The 24,688-nt window shown below is 39.5% G+C and overlaps 1 protein-coding gene across 29 annotated transcripts in view; it reads left to right on the top strand.

Moving 5' to 3' along the window:
* Positions 1–24,688, top strand: part of LOC126236381 (uncharacterized) — a 345,701-nt gene that overhangs the window by 154,656 nt on the left and 166,357 nt on the right. For 10 of the 29 annotated variants that reach the window (XM_049945658.1, XM_049945648.1, XM_049945641.1 and 7 more), the window contains 3 exons: positions 1,164–1,283; positions 4,050–4,169; positions 6,709–6,891. The exons of 2 other annotated variants lie outside the window; for them this stretch is intronic. In XM_049945658.1, coding sequence (XP_049801615.1) covers positions 1,164–1,283; positions 4,050–4,169; positions 6,709–6,891 — 423 coding nt within the window. The remainder of the gene's footprint in view (positions 1–1,163; positions 1,284–4,049; positions 4,170–6,708; positions 6,892–24,688) is intronic. 17 more of the 29 variants (XM_049945667.1, XM_049945666.1, XM_049945660.1 and 14 more) reach the window with 6 other exon arrangements.

Raw genomic sequence — 24,688 nt, 5'->3', positions numbered from 1 at the left:
TACAGACAAGCTTCTGTCATGACATACAAGCTTCTGTCATGACATACAAGCTTCTGTCATGACACACAAGCTTCTGTCATGACACACAAGCTTCTGTCATGACACACAAGCTTCTGTCATGACACACAAGCTTCTGTCATGACACACAAGCTTCTGTCATGACACACAAGCTTCTGTCATGACACACAAGCTTCTGTCATGACACACAAGCTTCTGTCATGACACACAAGCTTCTGTCATGACACACAAGCTTCTGTCATGACACACAAGCTTCTGTCATGACACACAAGCTTCTGTCATGACACACAAGCTTCTGTCATGACACACAAGCTTCTGTCATGACACACAAGCTTCTGTCATGACACACAAGCTTCTGTCATGACACACAAGCTTCTGTCATGACACACAAGCTTCTGTCATGACACACAAGCTTCTTTCATGACACACAAGCTTCTTTCATGACACACAAGCTTCTTTCATGACATACAAGCTTCTTTCATGTGTAACATATTATATTCAAAATATCTTATTAATATGCTCTCCAGGAAGACTCTCAGCACATTGGCTTTTGGGGGTAGGAGAATTGATAAAATTTGCAAGATGATTTACAACTTTGGACATAATTGACTTATTTTGCATTGTATTAATCTTAGTCCAGCACACAATGCAGTGTACACAGGCATTTCCTTTGCTGTTCTCAATTGTCCTCACTGTGTACAGTTTAATTTCATGTGTCATTAACTCTACATATCATGTCTTAATTCATATACGCAAGTAAATGAGGCACTGCCTTTTAATGAAGTCAGTCTAAGTTGGGCAGCAAGGGAAAGCTGTCATTGTCAATTGATTATATTTGATTTTTACTGATTTATCTAGCCCCCATGAGCCAACGCACCAAGTATCTTAAAGATTGTATGAATAATATTCATTACTACAATATATTAGTAGCATTACAGACATCATAAGTTAATGTGAAAAGCAATTCTTTATAATGTACATACCAATTTATTCTTTTAAAATGACTTTCAATCTCGTCTCTCATGTTATATTACACAGAATGTCATATATATCAATGGTTGTGTGAGATCTCTCTGTGTTAAAAAAATTTGCCTTCACTTTGAGCCCAGCTATCAACTATTCAAATTACTGATCACTGTGTCTAGGACGTGATAGGAAAGCCTGCGGAGGAAGAGCTGCCAAAGCACTGTGATGTAAACCAGGACACCAAGCAAAGCAGCTATCAGCAACAAGAATCTGAGGTGCCAAGGTCAATATTAAATCAGGTGAGCCAGCCATGTTGTACACTGTTTCAATGTTCAGATGGATAAAATTTGTTCCAAATAAATGAAGTTTACCATGGTACTCAAGGTAGGTTTTTGCTTCAGGCAATACTGGTGATAATGCTAGCGACTAGTTTAGTGTTGTGTTAACAGAAAAGTAAAATGCAACTGAAAGAATGTGTTCTATCAAAATAGGTTGCTATCTTATTAAATGATGTAATGTATAGCTTTCTGTAGCTATGTAGTGGGAGCCAGGATGGGTGGTGTAATTAGGTAGTTTTGTGTAATGGTGCCAGATGGATGTCCGCTGATAAATCATAGAAGCAGAAGTACCTTTATTTATTTATTCAATCAGGTACAGAGTCTGTGTTGTTGCAGTCAGTGGCCAAAGTCCAACACTGGCCCTGGAGTATGGAGAGTGTGCTGAATTTAGCAAGTGGCCTTTGATGAAATGGTCAGTTCACAGTGCTGAACAGAGTGCAGTCAGACAAAGGAGGTTTTAGTTTTACAGGTACCTTGAATTGATAGAGCACACAATGACAAGTTAAGGAAAAGAGAAAAGCACCCTTATTGCACAACGAGTGAAGTGCGCAGTGGTTAACACTTTGGACGTATGTTCAGGAGGATTATGATTCAGATCATTGACCAGCCATCCAGGCTTAGGTTTTCCATGATTTCCCTAAAGCACTTCAAACAAATACTGTGATGGTTCCTTTGAAATGACAGAACCAATTTCCTTCTCCATCTTTAACATAACCTGAGCTTGTGCTCCATATCTGATGCCTCTTTGTCAACAGGACATTAACTACTTATGCCACGCTAATCAGTGGATAAATGATTTTGGCCAAATTAGGAATAAAATGTACATAATAATTGACATGCCCCAAAATGATAGAAATGTCAGGAAAGTGATTTTGTTGTTTGTAACTAATTCATTTCTCATGCCATACATCCACACACTTCCATCCTCCCACCATACTCAAGAGCCAGCTACAAAGGAGTGCTCCATGCATTACTCATTACCATCCCAGACTGGGAAAACTGAATTACTTCCTTCGTTAGGGCTTTGATTATCTGTCATGCCCCAAAATTGGGGACACCCAATCCAAGATACATCCCACCCTCTTCTAAAGTGGTATTCAGTCACCCACCTAAACTCTCAACATCCTAGTCCATCCTTATGCTGCTCCCAGCCCCAGCCCTGTGTCACAGGCACTATATCCCTGATGAACACTCAGGTGCAAGACATGTCAATTTACCCACACAGCACTTTGTATTCCACTCCTGTCACAGGCTAATCCTAAACCATCACAGACCAGACAACCTGTGAAAGCAGTCATGTCATATACTAGCTCTGCTGCAATCATTGCACAACCTTTTGCTCATATATTGGTATGACTACCAACCAGCTGTCCACTAGGATGAATGGCCATTGCTAAACTGTGGCCGAGAGTAAAGTGGACCACCCTGTGGCACAACATGCAGCTGAACATAACATGCTTGATTTCAGTGGCTGCTTCACAACTTGGACCAACTTTTATGAACCATGAAGATGGAAGTTATCCTTACAGCACAGTCTCCACTCCTAAAATTATCTGTTTGTCACTGGTAAAAGACTTCCTTATTAACTCAGTTCCATTCAAAAACTGGTATAAACAAATTTAAATACAGACAAGCTTCTGTCATGACACACAAGCTTCTGTCATGACACACAAGCTTCTGTCATGACACACAAGCTTCTGTCATGACACACAAGCTTCTGTCATGACACACAAGCTTCTGTCATGACACACAAGCTTCTGTCATGACACACAAGCTTCTGTCATGACACACAAGCTTCTGTCATGACACACAAGCTTCTGTCATGACACACAAGCTTCTGTCATGACACACAAGCTTCTGTCATGACACACAAGCTTCTGTCATGACACACAAGCTTCTGTCATGACACACAAGCTTCTGTCATGACACACAAGCTTCTGTCATGACACACAAGCTTCTGTCATGACACACAAGCTTCTGTCATGACACACAAGCTTCTGTCATGACACACAAGCTTCTGTCATGACACACAAGCTTCTTTCATGACACACAAGCTTCTTTCATGTGTAACATATTATATTCAAAATATCTTATTAATATGCTCTCCAGGAAGACTCCCAGCACATTGGCTTTTGGGGGTAGGAGAATTGATAAAATTTGCAAGATGATTTACAACTTTGGACATAATTGACTTATTTTGCATTGTATTAATCTTAGTCCAGCACACAATGCAGTGTACACAGGCATTTCCTTTGCTGTTCTCAATTGTCCTCACTGTGTACAGTTTAATTTCATGTGTCATTAATTCTACATATCATGTCTTAATTCATATATGCAAGTAAATGAGGCACTGCCTTTTAATGAAGTCAGTCTAAGTTGGGCAGCAAGGGAAAGCTGTCATTGTCAATTGATTATATTTGATTTTTACTGATTTATCTAGCCCCCATGAGCCAACGCACCAAGCATCTTAAAGATTGTATGAATAATATTCATTACTACAATATATTAGTAGCATTACAGACATCATAAGTTAATGTGAAAAGCAATTCTTTATAATGTACACACCAATTTATTCTTTTAAAATGACTTTCAATCTCGTCTCTCATGTTATATTACACAGAATGTCATATATATCAATGGTTGTGTGAGATCTCTCTGTGTTAAAAAAATTTGCCTTCACTTTGAGCCCAGCTATCAACTATTCAAATTACTGATCACTGTGTCTAGGACGTGATAGGAAAGCCTGCGGAGGAAGAGCTGCCAAAGCACTGTGATGTAAACCAGGACACCAAGCAAAGCAGCTATCAGCAACAAGAATCTGAGGTGCCAAGGTCAATATTAAATCAGGTGAGCCAGCCATGTTGTACACTGTTTCAATGTTCAGATGGATAGAATTTGTTCCAAATAAATGAAGTTTACCATGGTACTCAAGGTAGGTTTTTGCTTCAGGCAATACTGGTGATAATGCTAGCGACTAGTTTAGTGTTGTGTTAACAGAAAAGTAAAATGCAACTGAAAGAATGTGTTCTATCAAAATAGGTTGCTATCTTATTAAATGATGTAATGTATAGCTTTCTGTAGCTATGTAGTGGGAGCCAGGATGGGTGGTGTAATTAGGTAGTTTTGTGTAATGGTGCCAGATGGATGTCCGCTGATAAATCATAGAAGCAGAAGTACCTTTATTTATTTATTCAATCAGGTACAGAGTCTGTGTTGTTGCAGTCAGTGGCCAAAGTCCAACACTGGCCCTGGAGTATGGAGAGTGTGCTGAATTTAGCAAGTGGCCTTTGATGAAATGGTCAGTTCACAGTGCTGAACAGAGTGCAGTCAGACAAAGGAGGTTTTAGTTTTACAGGTACCTTGAATTGATAGAGCACACAATGACAAGTTAAGGAAAAGAGAAAAGCACCCTTATTGCACAACGAGTGAAGTGCGCAGTGGTTAACACTTTGGACGTATGTTCAGGAGGATTATGATTCAGATCATTGACCAGCCATCCAGGCTTAGGTTTTCCATGATTTCCCTAAAGCACTTCAAACAAATACTGTGATGGTTCCTTTGAAATGACAGAACCAATTTCCTTCTCCATCTTTCTTTAACATAACCTGAGCTTGTGCTCCATATCTGATGCCTCTTTGTCAACAGGACATTAACTACTTATGCCACGCTAATCAGTGGATAAATGATTTTGGCCAAATTAGGAATAAAATGTACATAATAATTGACATGCCCCAAAATGATAGAAATGTCAGGAAAGTGATTTTGTTGTTTGTAACTAATTCATTTCTCATGCCATACATCCACACACTTCCATCCTCCCACCATACTCAAGAGCCAGCTACAAAGGAGTGCTCCATGCATTACTCATTACCATCCCAGACTGGGAAAACTGAATTACTTCCTTCGTTAGGGCTTTGATTATCTGTCATGCCCCAAAATTGGGGACACCCAATCCAAGATACATCCCACCCTCTTCTAAAGTGGTATTCAGTCACCCACCTAAACTCACAACACCCTAGTCCATCCTTATGCTGCTCCCAGCCCCAGCCCTGTGTCACAGGCACTATATCCCTGATATATATATCCTCAGGTGCAAGACATGTCAATTTACCCACACAGCACTTTGTATTCCACTCCTGTCACAGGCTAATCCTAAACCATCACAGACCAGACAACCTGTGAAAGCAGTCATGTCATATACTAGCTCTGCTGCAATCATTGCACAACCTTTTGCTCATATATTGGTATGACTACCAACCAGCTGTCCACTAGGATGAATGGCCACTGCTAAACTGTGGCCGAGAGTAAAGTGGACCACCCTGTGGCACAACATGCAGCTGAACATAACATGCTTGATTTCAGTGGCTGCTTCACAACTTGGACCAACTTTTCTGAACCATGTAGATGGAAGTTATCCTTACAGCACAGTCTCCACTCCTAAAATTATCTCTTCCTCAATCTAAGGTAACCTATTGTCCCCACATCCTCCATCCTACAGTTGCCACCCCACTCTGTGCTGTAACACCTCCTCCCAATTCACATCCCATCTCCTTCATTGTGTGCCGCTCTCTGCCAGTGCACCCACCAGTCTTCTCTCCTCTCTGCTCCTCTCCTTTTGCATGGTCCATTTCCCTTCCATGCTTCCCCCACAGCCTCCTGATGTTGCATCTGGCAGTATTGATCTGCTGCCCTCTGCTCCCTGCACACTTTTCCAGACACTGCTTTTCTTAACAGTTACAGTCTGGCGAGAGTGGCTGGAGGTAGCAGTCATGTATGCAAAAGGTGTGTGTGTGTGTGTGTGTGTGTGTGTGTGTGTGTGCACGCGCGCATTTTTCTTTTCTGAAGAAGTGTTTGGTGTGTTTTCTTTTCCTTTCTTTTCTGAAAAAGTCCTTGTGTGAAAGCTCAGAGTGTAACAGTCTTTCTTGTGCCTGTCGGCAATTCAGTGTGCCATCTTTATGATGAGTAGCATTCAATTCTTTTAAAAGTTTTTGTTATTCCAACCTGGACTCTCCATAGTTTGATTCCGCTTTGTTACTTTATAAGTTTTTAAAAGAAGTAGAATATTTTCTATAGGGTGATTTCTTTTGTGTTACAAAAGTAAATATATTTGTTACTTCTTCAATTGTCTTGATACACTGTGCAAACTAAAACAGAAGCTGGTGGGGCCTTCCATTGGAGTTCATCCCAAATCTTAATATGGTTAGTAGTATCAGATGAAAAAAGTTATTTGTTATATAGTTTTGAAACTTGAAGCCTTAAATTAATTTCACCATTATTCGTGCTCAGATTCTTATTATTCATGTTAATATTTTATGTTTCAGGATGTATTCAATACAGGTTTGTCATGGGTGAACTAAAAATAGACTGTCTTTTTTTCTCCATTCAGGACATAATGGGAAGTCCAGGAAGTCCAACAAACAGCCAGGTGTCTTCAACTTGTGATTCTGGCTGTATGGAAGAACATTCTGTGTCTTGTTTGCATGAGCATGAGAATACAAGGCAAAAATTGCACTATAAGAATCACCAGTTTGGAGAAGTGAATAAACATGATATTTCAGGGGTGACTGAGGTAACTCTTATTTTGTGGGTTGTGGTATATAAATAAATGTCTTCAGCTTAGTCTGGTGGGGTCCTATCAGGTTGATACCACTTTAGCAGCTTGCATGCCAGTAGTTCTGTTTCTTTATTGAAACGTTTCCCCAGTCAAGCTCAGGTGTCTGAGTAGACCCTTTCTGAGGCCATGTCATGCTTCAAAATTCTCAAGTTATTGAGTATGGAAGCTAGGATATCCAGATTAGTATACAGTGAAATTAACCACTGTGAAATGCTGATGGTCAGTTGTGAGGTATCACCAGCCTACAAGTTATGGTGCTGTGCTGGAAGTTCCGTGCATTCTCTGTTTATTTTATTTTCTGCATTTGTCGATTTTATATTGGTAGTGAAACTGAGAAATATTTAAAAGAACAGCATGACTAGAAAAACTTGTTAATATTTTATTGTCATTACGTCGGACACAAGAGAAACATCTACTCACAAATCGCTGAAACATTTATGTCAATATTATGAAAAGGATAGATTGCTACTCAGCATACAGATGATACGTCAAGTCACAGACAGGCACAACTAAAAGACTGCTAAAGGTGTGAGCTTCCAGTCAAAAGGACTTTTTCTAAAGTAGACAACAACACACATTCATGAAAGCACAGCGCGCGCGCGCCCACACACACACACACACACACACACACACACACACACACACGTCAAGTGTGTTATTGTCTACTTGAAGAAGTCCTTTTGGCCAAAAACTCTCATGTTGCAGCCTTTTTGTTGTTCCTGTCTGCAACTCGGCATCTCTTCTATATGGTGAGTAGCACTCTATCCTTTTCATAATACTGAAATTTGTCCATCCTGGATTTTCCATTGCTTGAAATATATATCCATAAGTTTGGAATTGAATCAGGACACATCTTAATAGCTTTACATTTTGTAGTGACAAATAGTGAGAGAACAGGACATGTTCATTTTATGTCAGGTAATGAAAGAGCAAGATATATTACATCATAATTAAAGTGTACTGAAATATAAAAATGAGCAGAGGAAATAAAATTGTAAGACTGCAACAGATAAAGAGATTCAAGGAAAGTTAAGAAGCCAATACCAGATAGCAGATAGTTTGTTAATTGGAGAACAGTGACAACATTTTCTGTCATGATGGAGCACTTTTTTCTCCTTTCACCTGGCTTTAAAAGATATGTGAGCACTGAGGGCCACTGATCTAAAGCAGCATTTTAAGGAAAAGTCAAAGATAGTCTCTACTGTAGTTTTGGCTTCCAACAGCTGTAGTGTTAATATCCAGTAAGAAATAAAAGTAGATGATAGTCTGTACTCTTCATTTTGCTCAGAAAAACTTCCAGCACACCACTAATGCCATGTTCAAACATTACAGGATTGTTTTTCTACTACTCATCTTCATTACCTTACATATTTCAACATTTAGAGCAAGCTGCCATTCATCACACCAAATAGAAACACTGCCAAACTTCTCCTGTTTGGCTCCACAGTCACACTACAATGAAACTTTCCCATGCACTATAGCGTCATCAGAAAACGGTCACAGATTGCTGCACCCTATATGACAGGTTGAATATGTATATAGAGCACAAGTGTGTTTCTATCACATTTCCATGGGGCACTCCTGGCAATATCCTGATGAACATTTGCTGCTCAGGCAGTGTGCTCAGTGTCGTGACTAACTTAGGATGGGGGGAAGACAGTGGGATTGAGGTCAGTCTGCACTTTCCGAGTTGTGAGGAGCAAATGCAGAAAAACAAATTCCCCATGGAGGCACGTCAGTAACTTGGATCAGTGCGAAACAGTGTCACAGGGCACCTATGAGAGGTGTGGATTTTGGGACTCAACAGGATACTTGCAGCAGGAAACTTGTGGAATTTTGGAGACCAATTAACACTATTAGTGATCATACTAACTGCTACACTGAAGGCTAATTCTAAATATTAGAAAAAGCAAAGAGTCCTAACAGAAGTAGCGAACACTAGCAGCATGTTAAGTTCAAACTTGAGTGCAGCACTCCAAGTGAGAAAAACGGCATGTTGGAGCTTACTGAGGCTGGCCACGAGCAACACGGAGTCAGTGCCCCAGCAATTTGACTGAGAAAGTTAATTATGTGAAGTGAAACTTCTTCTCTGGGACAACTGCCCAGAGCATCTGCAATTTGCAGGGCTCTAGTGTTACTATTTAGCTCTGGTAACCCAAACGCTACTGCCTTTTCCTGCTCTTTGCACTGTGTCTCTGATTTCTTATCTTGGATTGCCCTTGATGCCTCCCACAGCCTTAAGCATAACAATGTAGAAGTCATTATGTTATCACTATATGTCATCTCCCCCCTATGGAAAAAAATTTGTTGACCATTACTTGGCAACAAATTGGTAATCTGGCTTCTGTTGTAATTAAAACATCTTAGCTGTAGAATTGACATTATAGACATTCTTGATTAATGACTCTAGTTTGACACTTTGCAAAGTTTTGTATTTCACTTTACTTTTCCACACATGTAAATATCAACATAATACACTGTTTCAATTTTCACTGCTCTTTTATACACATAGAAGCGTCATTGGTTCATTTTTCATAAAGACATACATTGCATAGAACATAAATTTAAATCGTCGGCTACTTAACTTTTCCCTTTTTTATACAAATACACAACAAAAATAAAATATTTTTCTCTCTCTCCACATGCTCCGTTAAAAATTTGTTTCTCTTTAAATGAATGACCACATTCAGACCCTTTGCCCTAACTGCAGTGTAAAGGCCACATCACTGCATGTCTAGCTTACAGGTGCTGTCCCTTCTAACGCTTTAATCATACAATAAGACTTGATCATCTGTTTTAAAATCTTATGGATTCTGGTCTCTATCATAGTACTCTTTGTCTTCTGCTTGTACTTTTAATCTCTGGCACATTGGTGCATCTGTCTCATTTTCTCTTTTAATTTGAGCACATAATCATTGTAATTATAAGTAACATCAGTGAATCAATTGTATCAATGTCACTCCTATCAAACACTCCTTCTGGTGTTGGTGTTATAACCAATAGTCTTTTTTTTTTGCGGTGGTGGTGGTGGTGGTGGTGGTTCAACTACTGCATTTTCTGATGTAGTCCTCAATATCCTTCTTCACACCAGACCACACTCTCTATTTCTTCATTTAATTGTAAGTTCTTACGATCCCTTGATTACCACCTATAGCTGCGTCACAGAATTTCGACAAAATTTCTGCTTCTTGTTCAGCAGTTATCTCCTGCTGTTCATCTTCCTCAACTGTTGGTAGTTCCTCACTTTCATTTGCCTCTGTTTCAGCATCAGCTGTCTGTACTTCCCTTATCTTTGACAATACATCTGCTACTCAGTTGTTATTGCCTTTTTTATATAAAATTTCATAATCATACTCCTCTAATTACAATCTGTATATCATTAACCATGAGGACAGATCACTAGTATTTCTGGCCCACTGCAATGGTTTATGATCTATACAAATGGTTAACTTACAACCAAAAACATATGGTCTGAAATGTTTGACTGCCCAAATTACAGCCAATAACACTCTTTCAGTTGTGCTATAATTTTTCTCAGCATTGTTCAAAGTTCTAGATGCATTTGCAACTGGAAAATTTTTACCTACTTCTCCGTGGCTAAGGGGTGGGCCAATAGTGTCCTGGCTCACGTCAGTGGTGTTAATAAACTTTTTTGGAAAAATCTGGGTACTCTAATATGGAGGGATTGAGTAGCTTCTGTTTTAGCACTTGGAAACAAGTCTTCTTGCTGGGTGCCCCATTCATAATTAACAACTTGTTCAACAACTCATGTTGTGGTTTTGCCACTCTACAAAAGTCACTTAGGAAGAATCTGTAGTACCCGATTAACCTGAGAAAACTTTTTAAAACTTATGTTGTACTGGGTTTGGGATATTCCACCACTGCTTTTAATTTGTTTGGGTCTGGTTTTAACCCATCTTCAGTTAAGACATGTTCCTGGTGTTTGATCTCTTTCCTAAAAAATTCACATTTGTCCACCTGCAACTTCAGATTATGTTGCCTTAGCCTCTCAAAAGCCTCACACAATCAGGCATTATGTTCTTCCAGCAATGGGCCAAAAATTGCTATGTTGTCTAAGTAAATAAAGATCTTTTCACCCTGTAATCCATTAGAACCAAATTCATCAATTTTTGGAATGTGGAGGGTGCAGAATAGAGTCCCATTGGTATTCTTTTGTATGTATAAGGGGCATATGGTGTACTAAAAGCTGTCAGCTCTCAATCTTTTAGATCTAGTAACAGCTGATAGCACCCTGTAGCCAAATAAAGCATTGAAAAATATTTTACCTTACCCAGTCTATACAAAATTTCATTTGTATATGGAAGTGGTAAGACTGTGTTGACAGTAATGTTCTTTAGTTTTTTGTAGTGAGCTATCATCCTGTATTTTCCTTTTATCAGATGCATCCATCTTTTTGGGAATCGTGAGTAATGGGAAATTATAGGCACTTGTTGAAGATACTTTTATATTGTCTTCCAACAGCTGTTTCATTTCCTTTTGTAACGCTTCTTTGTGCACTTCTGGTATTCTGTAAGGACGAGAGAAAATTATTCGTCCCTCTACTTTGAGAATCAGTTTTATTTTATGCTGGATTGTATCTGTATATGTCAAATTATCCCCTAGCAGATGGTAGATATCGTTATACACAGAAGATACCTCTATTATGGCTGTTTTTCTTGAACATTTAAGTGATTTAACCACAAGTTTTCCTTAATAAACTTTTTCTCAATTTTTTCTTCCCTCAATACTTTGTCTACCTTGTGCACAGTCTGCTGTGGACTTGGGCTACATGGTAGAACTGCTTCCATCGCAGTGTGAGGCACCTCCATAAAAACCACCACTTCTCATGTGTTTAACATTCTAATTACACAAGAGCTTTTTCATACTCTCACCAATGCCTCTGGTAGGTACAAGCCTTCCTGCAACTCTCTTTTTCTTGACAATACCTGGTATCTGCAACCTTTATCCTGAAAATCCTCCCTTCATGAGGTCCCAACTTTATTTTAGCCACCTAGCCTACGTTAGACATGGTAGCATCTGTTTCCCGTCGATAACACATCTGTCTACTGGGCCCTCGTTCACTTTTCCATTTGTTCAGCATATTGTTGTTTACTGGCCCCTCTGAACAGCTCAGAGAATTTTGAACTCCACTGCATTCACACTGTGCAATTTCAAAATCTGTCTGTTTGTTTCTAAGCCCCTGCCCTTGTGTACTTTCGTTCTGCGCTTCTGTCTCCATAAACAGTTAAATGGCCCTGCCCCCTATCCACAGAGTTCCCTTGGTGTAATCAATTTTTACACCATGCTTTGTAAAGAAACCTCTACCAATTAAGCTAGCATAGGGAATATCCAATTCCCCTCCTACCTGATAAAACTTATATTTCAGTCGTAATTCCCAGTCTATTCCAAGATCTAAAACCACCATCCCATACATAACTTGTGATACCTTTAATCCTTATACTTTCTTCAGGTCTATACCCAATGTGGCTTTGCAGATACTTCATACTGAACAAGTTAATTTGTGCTCCATTATCTAGAAGCAATTTTAATGAATTTACTATATTCTGTGGGCAGTTCAATTCTACAAACTCATCTTTACTTTCACAGTTGACTTTGAATACCTTTCCCAGTTCAGCATAAAGTGACTGTAATTGTATGCTTCCCTTTTGTTCCCCAGCCTCTTATCTTTCACAGACTACCATGCTTTCTGAGTACACTCTGTAACCATGTACCTCGGCCTACGACATGTGAAACACATGACCAGTTTAACTTTCTTACAAGGACCTGTATGTCCCAATAAATTGCAACTTTTACACCTGGCTGTCTTTGAGACCTCTGACTCTCAACACACTTGGCGCCGATTCTACTTTGCGAATTCTTTTCTCAATTCAGCAATCTCACCTTAGATGCTCTGCTTTGCCACAGGTTTTACATTTTAACATTACTGCTGCAATCCTTAGACGTGTGCCTTACACGTCCACATAAGAAACAGTTAAGGGTTACCTTCCCTGTCCTGTCCTGATGACTTTTGTGACCAAAGCCTTTCTTCTTGGCGGATATAATTACCAACTTTTCTGTCAAGGCCTCAGTGAACTGCTGTTTCTGCCCTTTGCACATACAGTTGTCTGTATGTGATGACCATAGACTCCCTGAATGAATACTGCTCTGTTTAATTTTCCTACTAATGAGAAAGATCCTGCCAGTTAAGGTGCTGGCGTTGCATGATGGAAAGCTTCACAAAACTGATGTTGACATGTATCCACTTTACTGGCCCAATCTGCAATTGATTCCTCCTTTGATTGCCTACTAGAAAACATATTACAAGCATGGTAACCCAAAGTACACTTACATGTGTAATTTTTCAACAATATATTTCTCACTTCTTCCCATGTTGAAGATAATTCACGCATGAACAGTTTACCTTGTGCAGGACCCTAAATATGAGCTTTTATGGATTTTAACACTATTGGATTGTTTGTTTCATGTACTAATTCAAAAGCTATGTCCACATTGTTAATAATTTCATTTAATGCTGATTTTGTACCAATGAAAGCCGGGAGTTGAGTTTAAGGACATCACTGACACTAATATTAGATGCTACTGCTCTGCCTTCAGCAACTACAATGTTAGATAAGGCCATGACTTTCTTTTATCTGCTGACGATTGTGCAGAGGCAACACGAGACAGCGTCGCTGCTGAAAGAGCCGTGCTGAGGTGAGCTGAGCCAAGCAGGATGTGACACTGCGAAGGTCGTCGTGTCGCGATGCCCTCTGCTGTGCTGTGCTGTGCCAGGCCGTTGCCCGCTGTCGCCAGCCGTCTGCTCGGTGGCCACCACTGCCACTGAAAGTGACAATGGCACGCTCTGCTGCTGGGTTGCACTGTCACTGTGTGTTGTTGCTCTTGTGGTCCTCCCTGGACCACACCCACTGCTCTTTTTTGTTGCTCGGCTATACCTTCGACCCCCATGTTGTTGTGAAGTCATGTAGGTAGCACTGTCCTGGCCATGTCTTCCCTCTTCAGGCATGTTCTCTAGGCCTCTCCATCTTTCTTGTGCTCTTTGCGCTCCATCTGTTCTCATTGGAGTGCTAGTGCTGCTTCTCATATGAGTCTCAAAGCCAGCAGTACAGTCATAATGTTGGGCTGGGTGTGTGTGAAGCCCCTATCTATCTCAAAAATCGTTAAAAGAATACCTCACATCTGACACCAGAAAATGTTCGCGTATGTTGTGTCCTAACCCAGGGTATAGGGAAGATGGGGTTTGAAGTCTGTCTGCAATTTCTGAGTGGGGAGGAGCAAATGCAGAAAGACAGATTCCCAGTGGAGACACATTGATAACATGGATCATCGCAAAATGCTGTCACCGGGCACCTACGCGATGTGCGGATTTTGGGACTCGACAGGGTGCTTGCTGCAGAAGACTCGTGAAATTCAGCAATCTGATTAACATTATTTACTAGCAATCAGTCTAACTACTATACTGAAAGGTAATTCTAAACTTTAGGAAAAGCAACTTCCCCCATGAACCATGGACCTTGCCGTTGGTGGGGAGGCTTGCGTGCCTCAGCGATACAGATGGCCGTACCGTAGGTGCAACCACAACGGAGGGGTATCTGTTGAGAGGCCAGACAAATGTGTGGTTCCTGAAGAGGGGCAGCAGCCTTTTCAGTAGTTGCAGGGGCAACAGTCTGGATGATTGACTGATCTGGCCTTGTAACATTAACCAAAACGGCCTTGCTGTGCTGGTACTGCGAACGACTGAAAGCAAGGGGAAACTACAGCCGTAATTTTTCCCGAGGACATGCGGCTTTACTGTATGAGTAAATGATGATGGCGTCCTCTTGGGTAAAATATTCCGGAGGTAAAATAGTCCCCCATTCGGATCTCCGGGCGGGGACTACTCAAGAGGACGTCGTTATCAGGAGAAAGAAAACTGGCGTTCTACGGATCGGAGCGTGGAATGTCAGATCCCTTAATCGGACAGGTAGGTTAGAAAATTTAAAAAGGGAAATGGATAGGTTGAAGTTAGATATAGTGGGAATTAGGGAAGTTCGGTGGCAGGAGGTAGACTTTTGGTCAGGTGAATACAGGGTTATAAATACAAAATCAAATAGGGGTAATGCAGGAGTAGGTTTAATAATGAATAAAAAAATAGGAGTGCGGGTTAGCTACTACAAACAGCATAGTGAACGCATTATTGTGGCCAAGATAGACACAAAGCCCATGCCTACTACAGTAGTACAAGTTTATATGCCAACTGGCTCTGCAAATGATGATGAAATTGATGAAATGTATGACGAGATAAACGAAATTATTCAGGTAGTGAAGGGAGACGAAAATTTAATAGTCATGGGTGACTGGAATTCATCAGTAGGAAAAGGGAGAGAAGGAAACATAGTAGGTGAATATGGATTGGGGGGAAGAAACGAAAGAGGAAGCCGCCTTGTAGAATTTTGCACAGAGCATAACTTAATCATAGCTAACACTTGGTTCAAGAAACATAAAAGAAGGTTGTATACCTGGAAGAATCCTGGAGATACTAAAAGGTATCAGATAGATTATATAATGGTAAGACAGAGATTTAGGAACCAGGTTTTAAATTGCAAGACATTTCCAGGGGCAGATGTGGGTTCTGACCACAATCTATTGGTTATGAACTGCAGATTGAAACTGAAGAAACTGCAAAAATGTGGGAATTTAAGGAGATGGGACCTGGATAAACTGAAAGAACCAGAGGTTGTAGAGAGTTTCAGGGAGAGCATAAGGGAACAATTGACAGGAATGGGGGAAAGAAATACAGTAGAAGAAGAATGGGTAGCTCTGAGGGATGAAGTAGTGAAGGCAGCAGAGGATCAAGTAGGTAAACAGACGAGTGCTAATAGAAATCCTTGGGTAACAGAGGAAATATTAAATATAATTGATGAAAGGAGAAAATATAAAAATGCAATAAATGAATCAGGCAAAAAGGAATACAAACGTCTCAAAAATGAGATCGACAGGAAGGGCAAAATTGCTAAGCAGGGATGGCTAGAGGACAAATGTAAGGATGTAGAGGCTTGTCTCACTAGGGGTAAGATAGATACTGCCTACAGGAAAATTAGAGACCTTTGGAGAGAAGAGAACCACTTGTATGAATATCAAGAGCTCAGATGGCAACCCAGTTCTAAGCAAAGAAGGGAAGGCAGAAAGGTGGAAGGAGTATATAGAGGGTTTATACAAGGGCGATGTACTTGAGGACAATATTATGGAAATGGAAGAGGATGTAGATGAAGATGGAATGGGAGATACGATACTGCGTGAAGAATTTGACAGAGCACTGAAAGACCTGAGTCGAAACAAGGCTCCGGGAGTAGACAACATTCCATTAGAACTACTGATGGCCTTGGGAGAGCCAGTCATGACAAAACTCTGCCATCTGGTTAGCAAGATGTATGAGACAGGTGAAATACCCACAGACTTCAAGAAGAATATAATAATTCCAATCCCAAAGAAAGCAGGTGTTGACAGATGTGAAAATTACCGAACTATCAGTTTAATAAGTCACAGCTGCAAAATAGTAACCCGAATTCTTTACAGACGAATGGAAAAACTGGTAGAAGCGGACCTCGGGGAAGACCAGTTTGGATTCCATAGAAATGTTGGAACACGTGAGGCAATACTAACCTTACTAACTTATCTTAGAAGAAAGATTAAGAAAAGGCAAACCTACGTTTCTAGCATTTGTAGACTTAGAGAAAGCTTTTGACAACGTTAACTGGAATACTCTCTTTCAAATTCTGAAGGTGGCAGGGGTAAAATACAAGGAGCGAAAGGCTATTTACAATTTGTACAGAAACCAGATGGCAGTTATAAGAGTCGAGGGACATGAAAGGGAAGCAGTGGTTGGGAAAGGAGTGAGACAGGGTTGTAGCCTCTCCCCGACGTTATTCAATCTGTATATTGAGCAAGCAGTAAAGGAAACAAAAGAAAAATTCGGAGTAGGTATTAAAATTCATGGAGAAGAAGTAAAAACTTTGTGGTTCGCCGATGACATTGTAATTCTGTCAGAGACAGCAAAGGACTTGGAGGGAGCAGTTGAACAGAATGGACAGTGTCTTGAAAGGAGGATATAAGATGAACATCAACAAAACCAAAACGAAGATAATGGAATGTAGTCAAATTAAATCTGGTGATGCTGAGGGGATTAGATTAGGAAATGAGACACTTAAAGTAGTAAAGGAGTTTTGCTATTTAGGGAGTAAAATAACTGATGATGGTCGAAGTAGGGAGGATAGAAAATGTAGACTGGCTATGGCAAGGAAATCTTTTCTGAAGAAGAGAAATTTGTTAACATCGTGTATGGATTTAAGTGTCAGGAAATCGTTTCTGAAAGTATTTGTATGGAGTGTAGCCATGTATGGAAGTGAAACATGGACGATAAATAGTTTGGACAAGAAGAGAATAGAAGCTTTCGAAATGTGGTGCTACAGAAGAATGCTGAAGATAAGGTGGGTAGATCACATAACTAATGAGGAGGTATTGAATATGATTGGGGAGAAGAGAAGTTTGTGGCACAACTCGACTAGAATAAGGGATCGGTTGGTAGGACATGTTTTGAGGCATCAAGGGATCACAAATTTAGCATTGGAGGGCAGCGTGGAGGGTAAAAATCGTAGAGGGAGACCAAGAAATGAATACACTAAGCAGATTCAGAAAGATGTAGGTTGCAGTAAGTACCGGGAGATGAAACAGCTTGCACAGGATAGAGTAGCCTGGAGAGCTGCATCAAACCAGTCTCAGGACTGAAGACCACAACAACAACAACAACAACAACAGGAAAAGCAAAGGAGACACAACAGAAATCAATGTCTGATTCCACGGGGGTGAGTTCTAACAGAAATAGCCGACACTAGCAGCATGTTAAGTTCAAACTTGAAAGCAGTACTCCAGAATAGAAAAACAGACATGTCGGAGTTTACCAAGGCTGGCCACGAGTGACATCGTGTTGGTGAACTCTCTCTGAATACAAAAATATGGGTCTTTAAAGAATCGTAGTGGTGCATTATTTCATCCTTGCTATAATCTAGTCATCAGTCCACTGGTACTTAACAATCTTCAGCCAATCTGCACCTCCAGGCCACCTCTGGCCAACCACATTTAGACTCCTCCTCTGCTCCTAGTCGATAGGTAGGGATGCTTCTGGACTTCAAATTAACAAACTCCAAGTTTGGTAGCAACAATGTTTATCTGGTAGTTAAACATCACTATCACTCCTATGATGGCCAGTGACAACAGTATGTTACATCACTTGGCCCTTCCCTCAGTCCTTTTGTGAGTGGGAACTGCAGTAGTAGCATTCTAACCAGTTCTCAAGGGTACAGGTATCAAACTTGCTGCCTCTGCTAAGGTGTGCCTTTTTGTGGTGATCTTCAGCTGTGATGCCTTACAAGAGCATGTAGGTGATGGATGGGATTACCAGTTAATTCTCTGAAACGAAACTTCTCCCCTGGCACAGCTGCCCAGAACATTTACAATTTGCAGGGCACTAATGTTACTATTTATCTCCACTTTTGCCTGTTCTCTGCATTGTGTCTCTGACTTCCTATCTTGGAATGCCCTTGATGGTGCCCACACCCATAAGTGTAACATCATACAAGTCATTATGTCATCATTATATAACGTGAGTTCTGTTACTGAAGAAGTCTCTTTGCAGCTCACATATCTAAGAACATATGCCTTATGCTCAGACCTTTAACTGTCTGCAGTGAGGCAGTTTGTGAAATGCTTTTCCAGAAATCAGGTAATATCAAATCTGCCTGTCATTCCTCATCCGTGGTTCACAGGTTATTATTAGAGAAAAGAGCAGGCTGAGTTTTGCACGAGTGACGTTTGTAAAGCCATACTGATTTGTGGACAGAAGCTTTTCAGTCTCGAGGAGATTCGTTATATTCGAACTTGGAATACATTCTAGAATTCTGTAGCAAACTAATGTTATGGATATTGGCCTGTAATTTTTCGGGACCGTTATTTTACCCTTTTTATATACAGGAATCACCTGCACATTTTTCCAGTCACTTTGAACTTAATGCAGGGTGAGAGATTTCCAGCGTGAATAATTTTGAAAGCAAAATTTAGAACTTTTAGCTTTCCTTGTGCTGTTTTGTATTTCCACACCAGACTGGTCGACGAATATTTGGAGAGAATTCCTCAACCCACTCAGCGATTTTATGTAGGACTAAAATTTTCATGGATTCTAGACAAGATTTTCCTCTGAAGTATGATGCTGAAAGTAGTTGTATGCTTTGTTCATTGATCTTTTTAAAGATGCACAAATTTCTGCTAACTTTTGTCTTTCAACATTATCACTTTCTTTTTTGTACTGAGAGTGCAACAATCTCTGCTTCATCAGCATTTTCTGAATTTGTCATTAAACCACTGTGTGTCTTTTCTGTCTTTAATCCCCTTACTTAGCACATACTTCTGTAGAATGTGGTTTACAGTAAGTTTAAATTTTGCTCATAATTCTCTATGTCCTGTGTAAAACATCTGCCATTTGAGAATCATGAAACTAATAAATACTTGCAAATAAAGAGCTTCATAAAACTACAGGTGCTTTTATTGAACCAACTGCCAGTGTCAATTACTGAGAGTAAAACTCAAATGGTAAGTGCACAGCTAAGAACAATTTAAAATATATTAATCCGGGGAATTATGTAACTTTGCCTAGGTATTTAGTAATTGCAATAAGCATAATCCATACACCATTTTACATTATTACTCTATTTTTATTGCACCAATTAAATAGACCCATTGCTGTAAACATTACTGGCAACAACCAACAGAGACTGCCTGCCGTAACTATGACTAAAATTGCACTAAATTGGTGGGTGCTACTGCTATAGCATAAATAACATCAAACATTCAGGATATTGTGTAGTATTGTTTAAATGGTATGTAATTGAAATTATAATTAGAAGTTATAAATCTCTGACTGTCTGAACACAGGATGCATTACTACAAAATGTGGTAACATCTTTCATATAAGCAGAATGAAACAATGTTAACAAACATATGCAGACAACCTGTCAAAGGTTTTAATAACTTCTTCAAGTTCTTTGATAGTTTGGGGAAATTCTTCTTCTAGATTTTGATGAGTGTTTGAGTATTTGAGCTTATGGATTGGTTCTGGATAATTGAGAAGCTGATCAAAATATTTTGCAAGTATTTAAAAGATTTTAGTGTTATGTGAGCCTTTTCCTGCAGCCTTCTGGTGTTAGGTTTACATTTAAAGTAGATTCACTTAACTCTTTAACACACTTTCTGCTCCTAACAGCTACTGGAAAATGGCCTGTTTAGCAGATCATCCACAGAAAACACTTTCATAATAAATTGCATTGTATACTCACATTTTTAATTTATTTTATTTTTTTAACCACCATCTAGCCTATAACCTTTTGACTTACAATGGTAGTAATCAAAACAAAATTGAATATTTATAAATTGATCTGTTTAAATATATTTAAAATTATGATTATTAGTTTGACATTGCAAATAATTTTTTTAAAAAAATGTTGTGGATAGCAGGAATTGGACCTGGGTCTGCGAATTATCAGACTGTGCGTTAAATCATGTGGCCACTGCACCATTACAACACCAGCTCCTCAAAAATTCTTCATGCCCTATGCTCCACATTATGCTACACACAATTTCAAAGAAAAATATGACCTGGTGCTGTGAGCAAGGGATGATGTTACATCAGAGCATGTGTAGTTGAGAACAGACAGCTGTGTTCCTTGTCTGAGTTGATCATAACATAGCTGACAATCATCTCAGCACTTAACACTGGTTTCTGGTTGTTGTGGAGGGAGCACTACAAAACATGTCTTCATCCATTTTTATTTGCGTACAAGCTCACATTTGAAGAGAAATAGCCTAATTTTAGTGCAGTTTCTGTCTTGCATTCGTAATTTTAGTGCGAGATTTATTGTGTGCTGCAGCACATTAGCACATGATAACTGGTCACCAATGTCCATTCATATTCTATATAGGGTGGTAACACCTGTTTATTTGCTCTTTCCATAATATAAACTCTTGTAGCATTTATTAACTTAATGAACCATTGTCACTATGATGATGTCATGATCACTAATCTGTACTACTGTATAAAGACAAGTTGTAGTTTAATGTTGTTACCAAAAGTTTTGAAAAGTTGTTGGGTGAACCTACGTCAAACTTTTCTATGATACTGTAATAAACATTCAGACAGATGTAGGCTACATATTTTACAATGTATATGGTGTGCAAATATGTGTATAAAATCTACAGAAATAATCAAATTTTGAAAATAAAATGTAATTGATAGATAAAAAAATCCACTCACCAAGAGGTGGAAGGAGAACACACATATAAAAGATATTAAAGTTTACACGCTTTCAGAATCAGTGGCTCCTCCTCCTGGCAGAAAGGTTGAATGGGAGGGAATAGGGGTGAAGAAACAGGAAAAGACTTACTGGATGGGATGAGACAGAAAGACCGATCCAGACATTCCATCTCATCCCATCCAGTAAGTCTCCCCTGATCTGGGGCTCTGGGCAACTTTCAACAACTCTATCTCTTTTCCTAACTTTTCCCAGTCCTTATGTGTGTTTTTGTCCGCAGCTCATGGTCGTGCGGTAGTGTTCTCGCTTCCCCGCGCCCGGGTTCGATTCCCGGCAGGGTCAGGGATTTTCTCTGCCTCGTGATGATTGGGTGTTGTGTGATGTCCTTAGGTTAGTTAGGTTTAAGTAGTTCTAAGTTCTAGGGGACTGATGACCATAGATGTTAAGTCCCATAGTGCTCAGAGCCATTTGAACCATTTTGTGTGTTCTTATGCCACTGCTTGGTAAATAGAGTTTTTTTATCTATCCAGTTGCATTATATATACATGACGACAAGATGTAGATTAACATTGTTACCAAAAACTCAAAGTTCTTCCCTGATTTACTTCAAATTCTTATACAATACGGCAATAAACATTCTGATGGGCATGTTGTTGTTGTTGTTGTGGTCTTCAGTCCTGAGACTGGTTTGATGCAGCTCTCCATGCTACTCTATCCTGTGCAAGCTTCTTCATCTCCCAGTACCTACTGCAACCTACATCCTTCTGAATCTGCTTAGTGTATTCATCTCTTGGTCTCCCCCTACGATTTTTACCCTCCACGCTGCCCTCCAATGCTAAATTTGTGATCCCTTGATGCCTCAAAACATATCCTACCAACCGATCCCTTCTTCTAGTCAAGTTGTGCCACAAACTTCTCTTCTCCCCAATCCTATTCAATACCTCCTCATTAGTTACGTGATCTACCCACCTTATCTTCAGCATTCTTCTGTAGCACCACATTTCGAAAGCTTCTATTCTCTTCTTGTCCAAACTAGTTATCGTCCATGTTTCACTTCCATACATGGCTACACTCCATACAAATACTTTCAGAAACGACTTCCTGAAACTTAAATCTATACTCGATGTTAACAAATTTCTCTTCTTCAGAAAGGATTTCCTTGCCATTGCCAGTCTACATTTTATATCCTCTCTACTTCGACCATCATCAGTTATTTTACTCCCTAAATAGCAAAACTCCTTTACTACTTTAAGTGTCTCATTTCCTAATCTAATTCCCTCAGCATCACCCGATTTAATTTGACTACATTCCATTATCCTCGTTTTGGTTTTGTTGATGTTCATCTTATATCCTCCTTTAAAGACACTGTCCATTCCGTTCAACTGCTCTTCCAAGTCCTTTGCTGTCTCTGACAGAATTACAATGTCATCGGCGAACCTTATGGGCATAGGCTACACATTTATATAAAGATAAAATGTTGGTAGCAAAAATTTCGTAAAGCACTTGGCTAGTTCACTTCAAATTTTTCATTATATGATATTCTACTAAATGTTCAGACAAGAAACATAATTAGCAAATATCTTGGAAAGTCCTTGACTGCTTTAGTTAAGATTTTTACATGCTATTCTAATATACTTTTGGATGGACATAGATTGCATATTTTTCTCTATATATATGTAATACTAAAGGGAAAATGTTGATAAATATATTGAAAAGTTCTTGACCTATTCTTTTTTCTAGTTTACATTATACTGTGATAAAGTCATGTTTACATACTTTTTAAATATCTGTAATATATAAATTTATATTTAATATATGAAGGGGAAATGTTGTCAGCAAAAATCTTGAGGCCTTTTTACTTCAAAATGTTACACAATACTCTACTAACATTCCAACAACTTAGTCTACCTATTTTTTAAACAATGTACAGATTTTCTGTTTAAACCTGTTGTGAGAAAGAAAGTGCTGTGCTGAAAAAACTTTGTTTTCTTTCTCTCAGTCAGTTTTAAGTTAGATACGCAGCCGCCAACTCCACGGGGCCTGAGGGGCCCCGAGGCGCCCCCCCCCCCCCCATAATTCGTTTGGGGGAGTGGGGGAGGCCCCCCCCCCCCCCCCACACAAACACACACAATAATTTAAGAAAATTATTCGTTATATTATGCTTTGTAAAATCACAAAATTATGTTGAAATTTTTTATTTTCCCTCTTTGACAATAGTTACCTTTTAAAATACATTCAGTAATTAGTTAAAACAAATAATTATTATGGTAGTAAGCAGGTCAACTGAAAACGAGTGGTGTGAATCATGATAGTGTTACGGTGCTGCAGGCACACTTAGAATTTGTCCCGGTGCGTGAACCTTCGGGTAAAGTCTGGTACCGGCAGGCCATCAAAAGGACTGGAGCAGACGCACCTGGAACCCCCCCCCCTCCCCCCTACCCGCCTCATGATGCCGCAGCTATATAAAGCCCACACTGCTGTCGCAGTCATTCAGTGTGGAGAGTTTTGTTCAGTAAATGCTGCAGATGTGTTTAGTGTTCCGAATTTTGTGTCTAGTGGACTATCTTATATGACTATATTTTATTCGTTTACTTTAGTCTCTTAGTGTATTGTGAATTAAGTTTGCTATGGATAAATTTGTTACCAAAAAGGCACGCTTGGAAGTTGTTGATACTGCAAGTCAACCTCCAACAATGATTGTGTCGGCAATTGCTTCATCATCTTCAGGCGAGAACTGTTCACAGGCGGAACCTGAACAATCCGGTAAGGGAAGATCATTTCAGAAATCTTGGTTGATCAAATATACATGGCTAGAATATGAAGCATCTACTGAAAAATTTCTTTGCAAAACCTGCAAAGAGGCAGATGCTAAAAATCTATTACAATTGTCTTCAAAAAAAGAAGATACATTTACTTCCATGGGGTTTTCTATCTGGAAAAAGGCTTTGGAAAAATTCTATCTTCATGAAAATACGTTTACACATAATGAAGGTGATCTGAAACTAAATTCTAGTACTAACTGAAGTGTGGCATCCCAATTTAATGAACAGTTACATAATGATATGAAGAAAGGCTGTTTAGCTCTTGAGACAATTTTTACTACCGTGCAATTTCTATGCCGACAAGGACTAACAATTAGGGGGCATGAAGATGTAAACTCGAATTTTTTTCAATTGTTGGAACTGCGAAAGAATGACATACCTGAGTTTAAAGATTCGTTAGGGCATTCGGGGTATGAGTGGATGTCCCACGATCTTCAAAACGAGATCATAGATCTACTAGGAAAGCCTGTGTTGAAATGATTCTTCGATTCACAAATGAGTGTCATTTTGTATTCATACTGTTGACGATTCCTTAATCATTAATGAAGACTTTATTGGCTTATACAAGACCTGCAA

This window comes from Schistocerca nitens, chromosome 2 (assembly GCF_023898315.1).
Source record: "Schistocerca nitens isolate TAMUIC-IGC-003100 chromosome 2, iqSchNite1.1, whole genome shotgun sequence".
In the NCBI taxonomy this organism is placed as follows: Eukaryota; Metazoa; Arthropoda; class Insecta; order Orthoptera; family Acrididae; genus Schistocerca; species Schistocerca nitens.
Note: the sequence above shows the minus strand (reverse complement) of the source record. Positions and strands in the feature narration are given on the sequence as shown.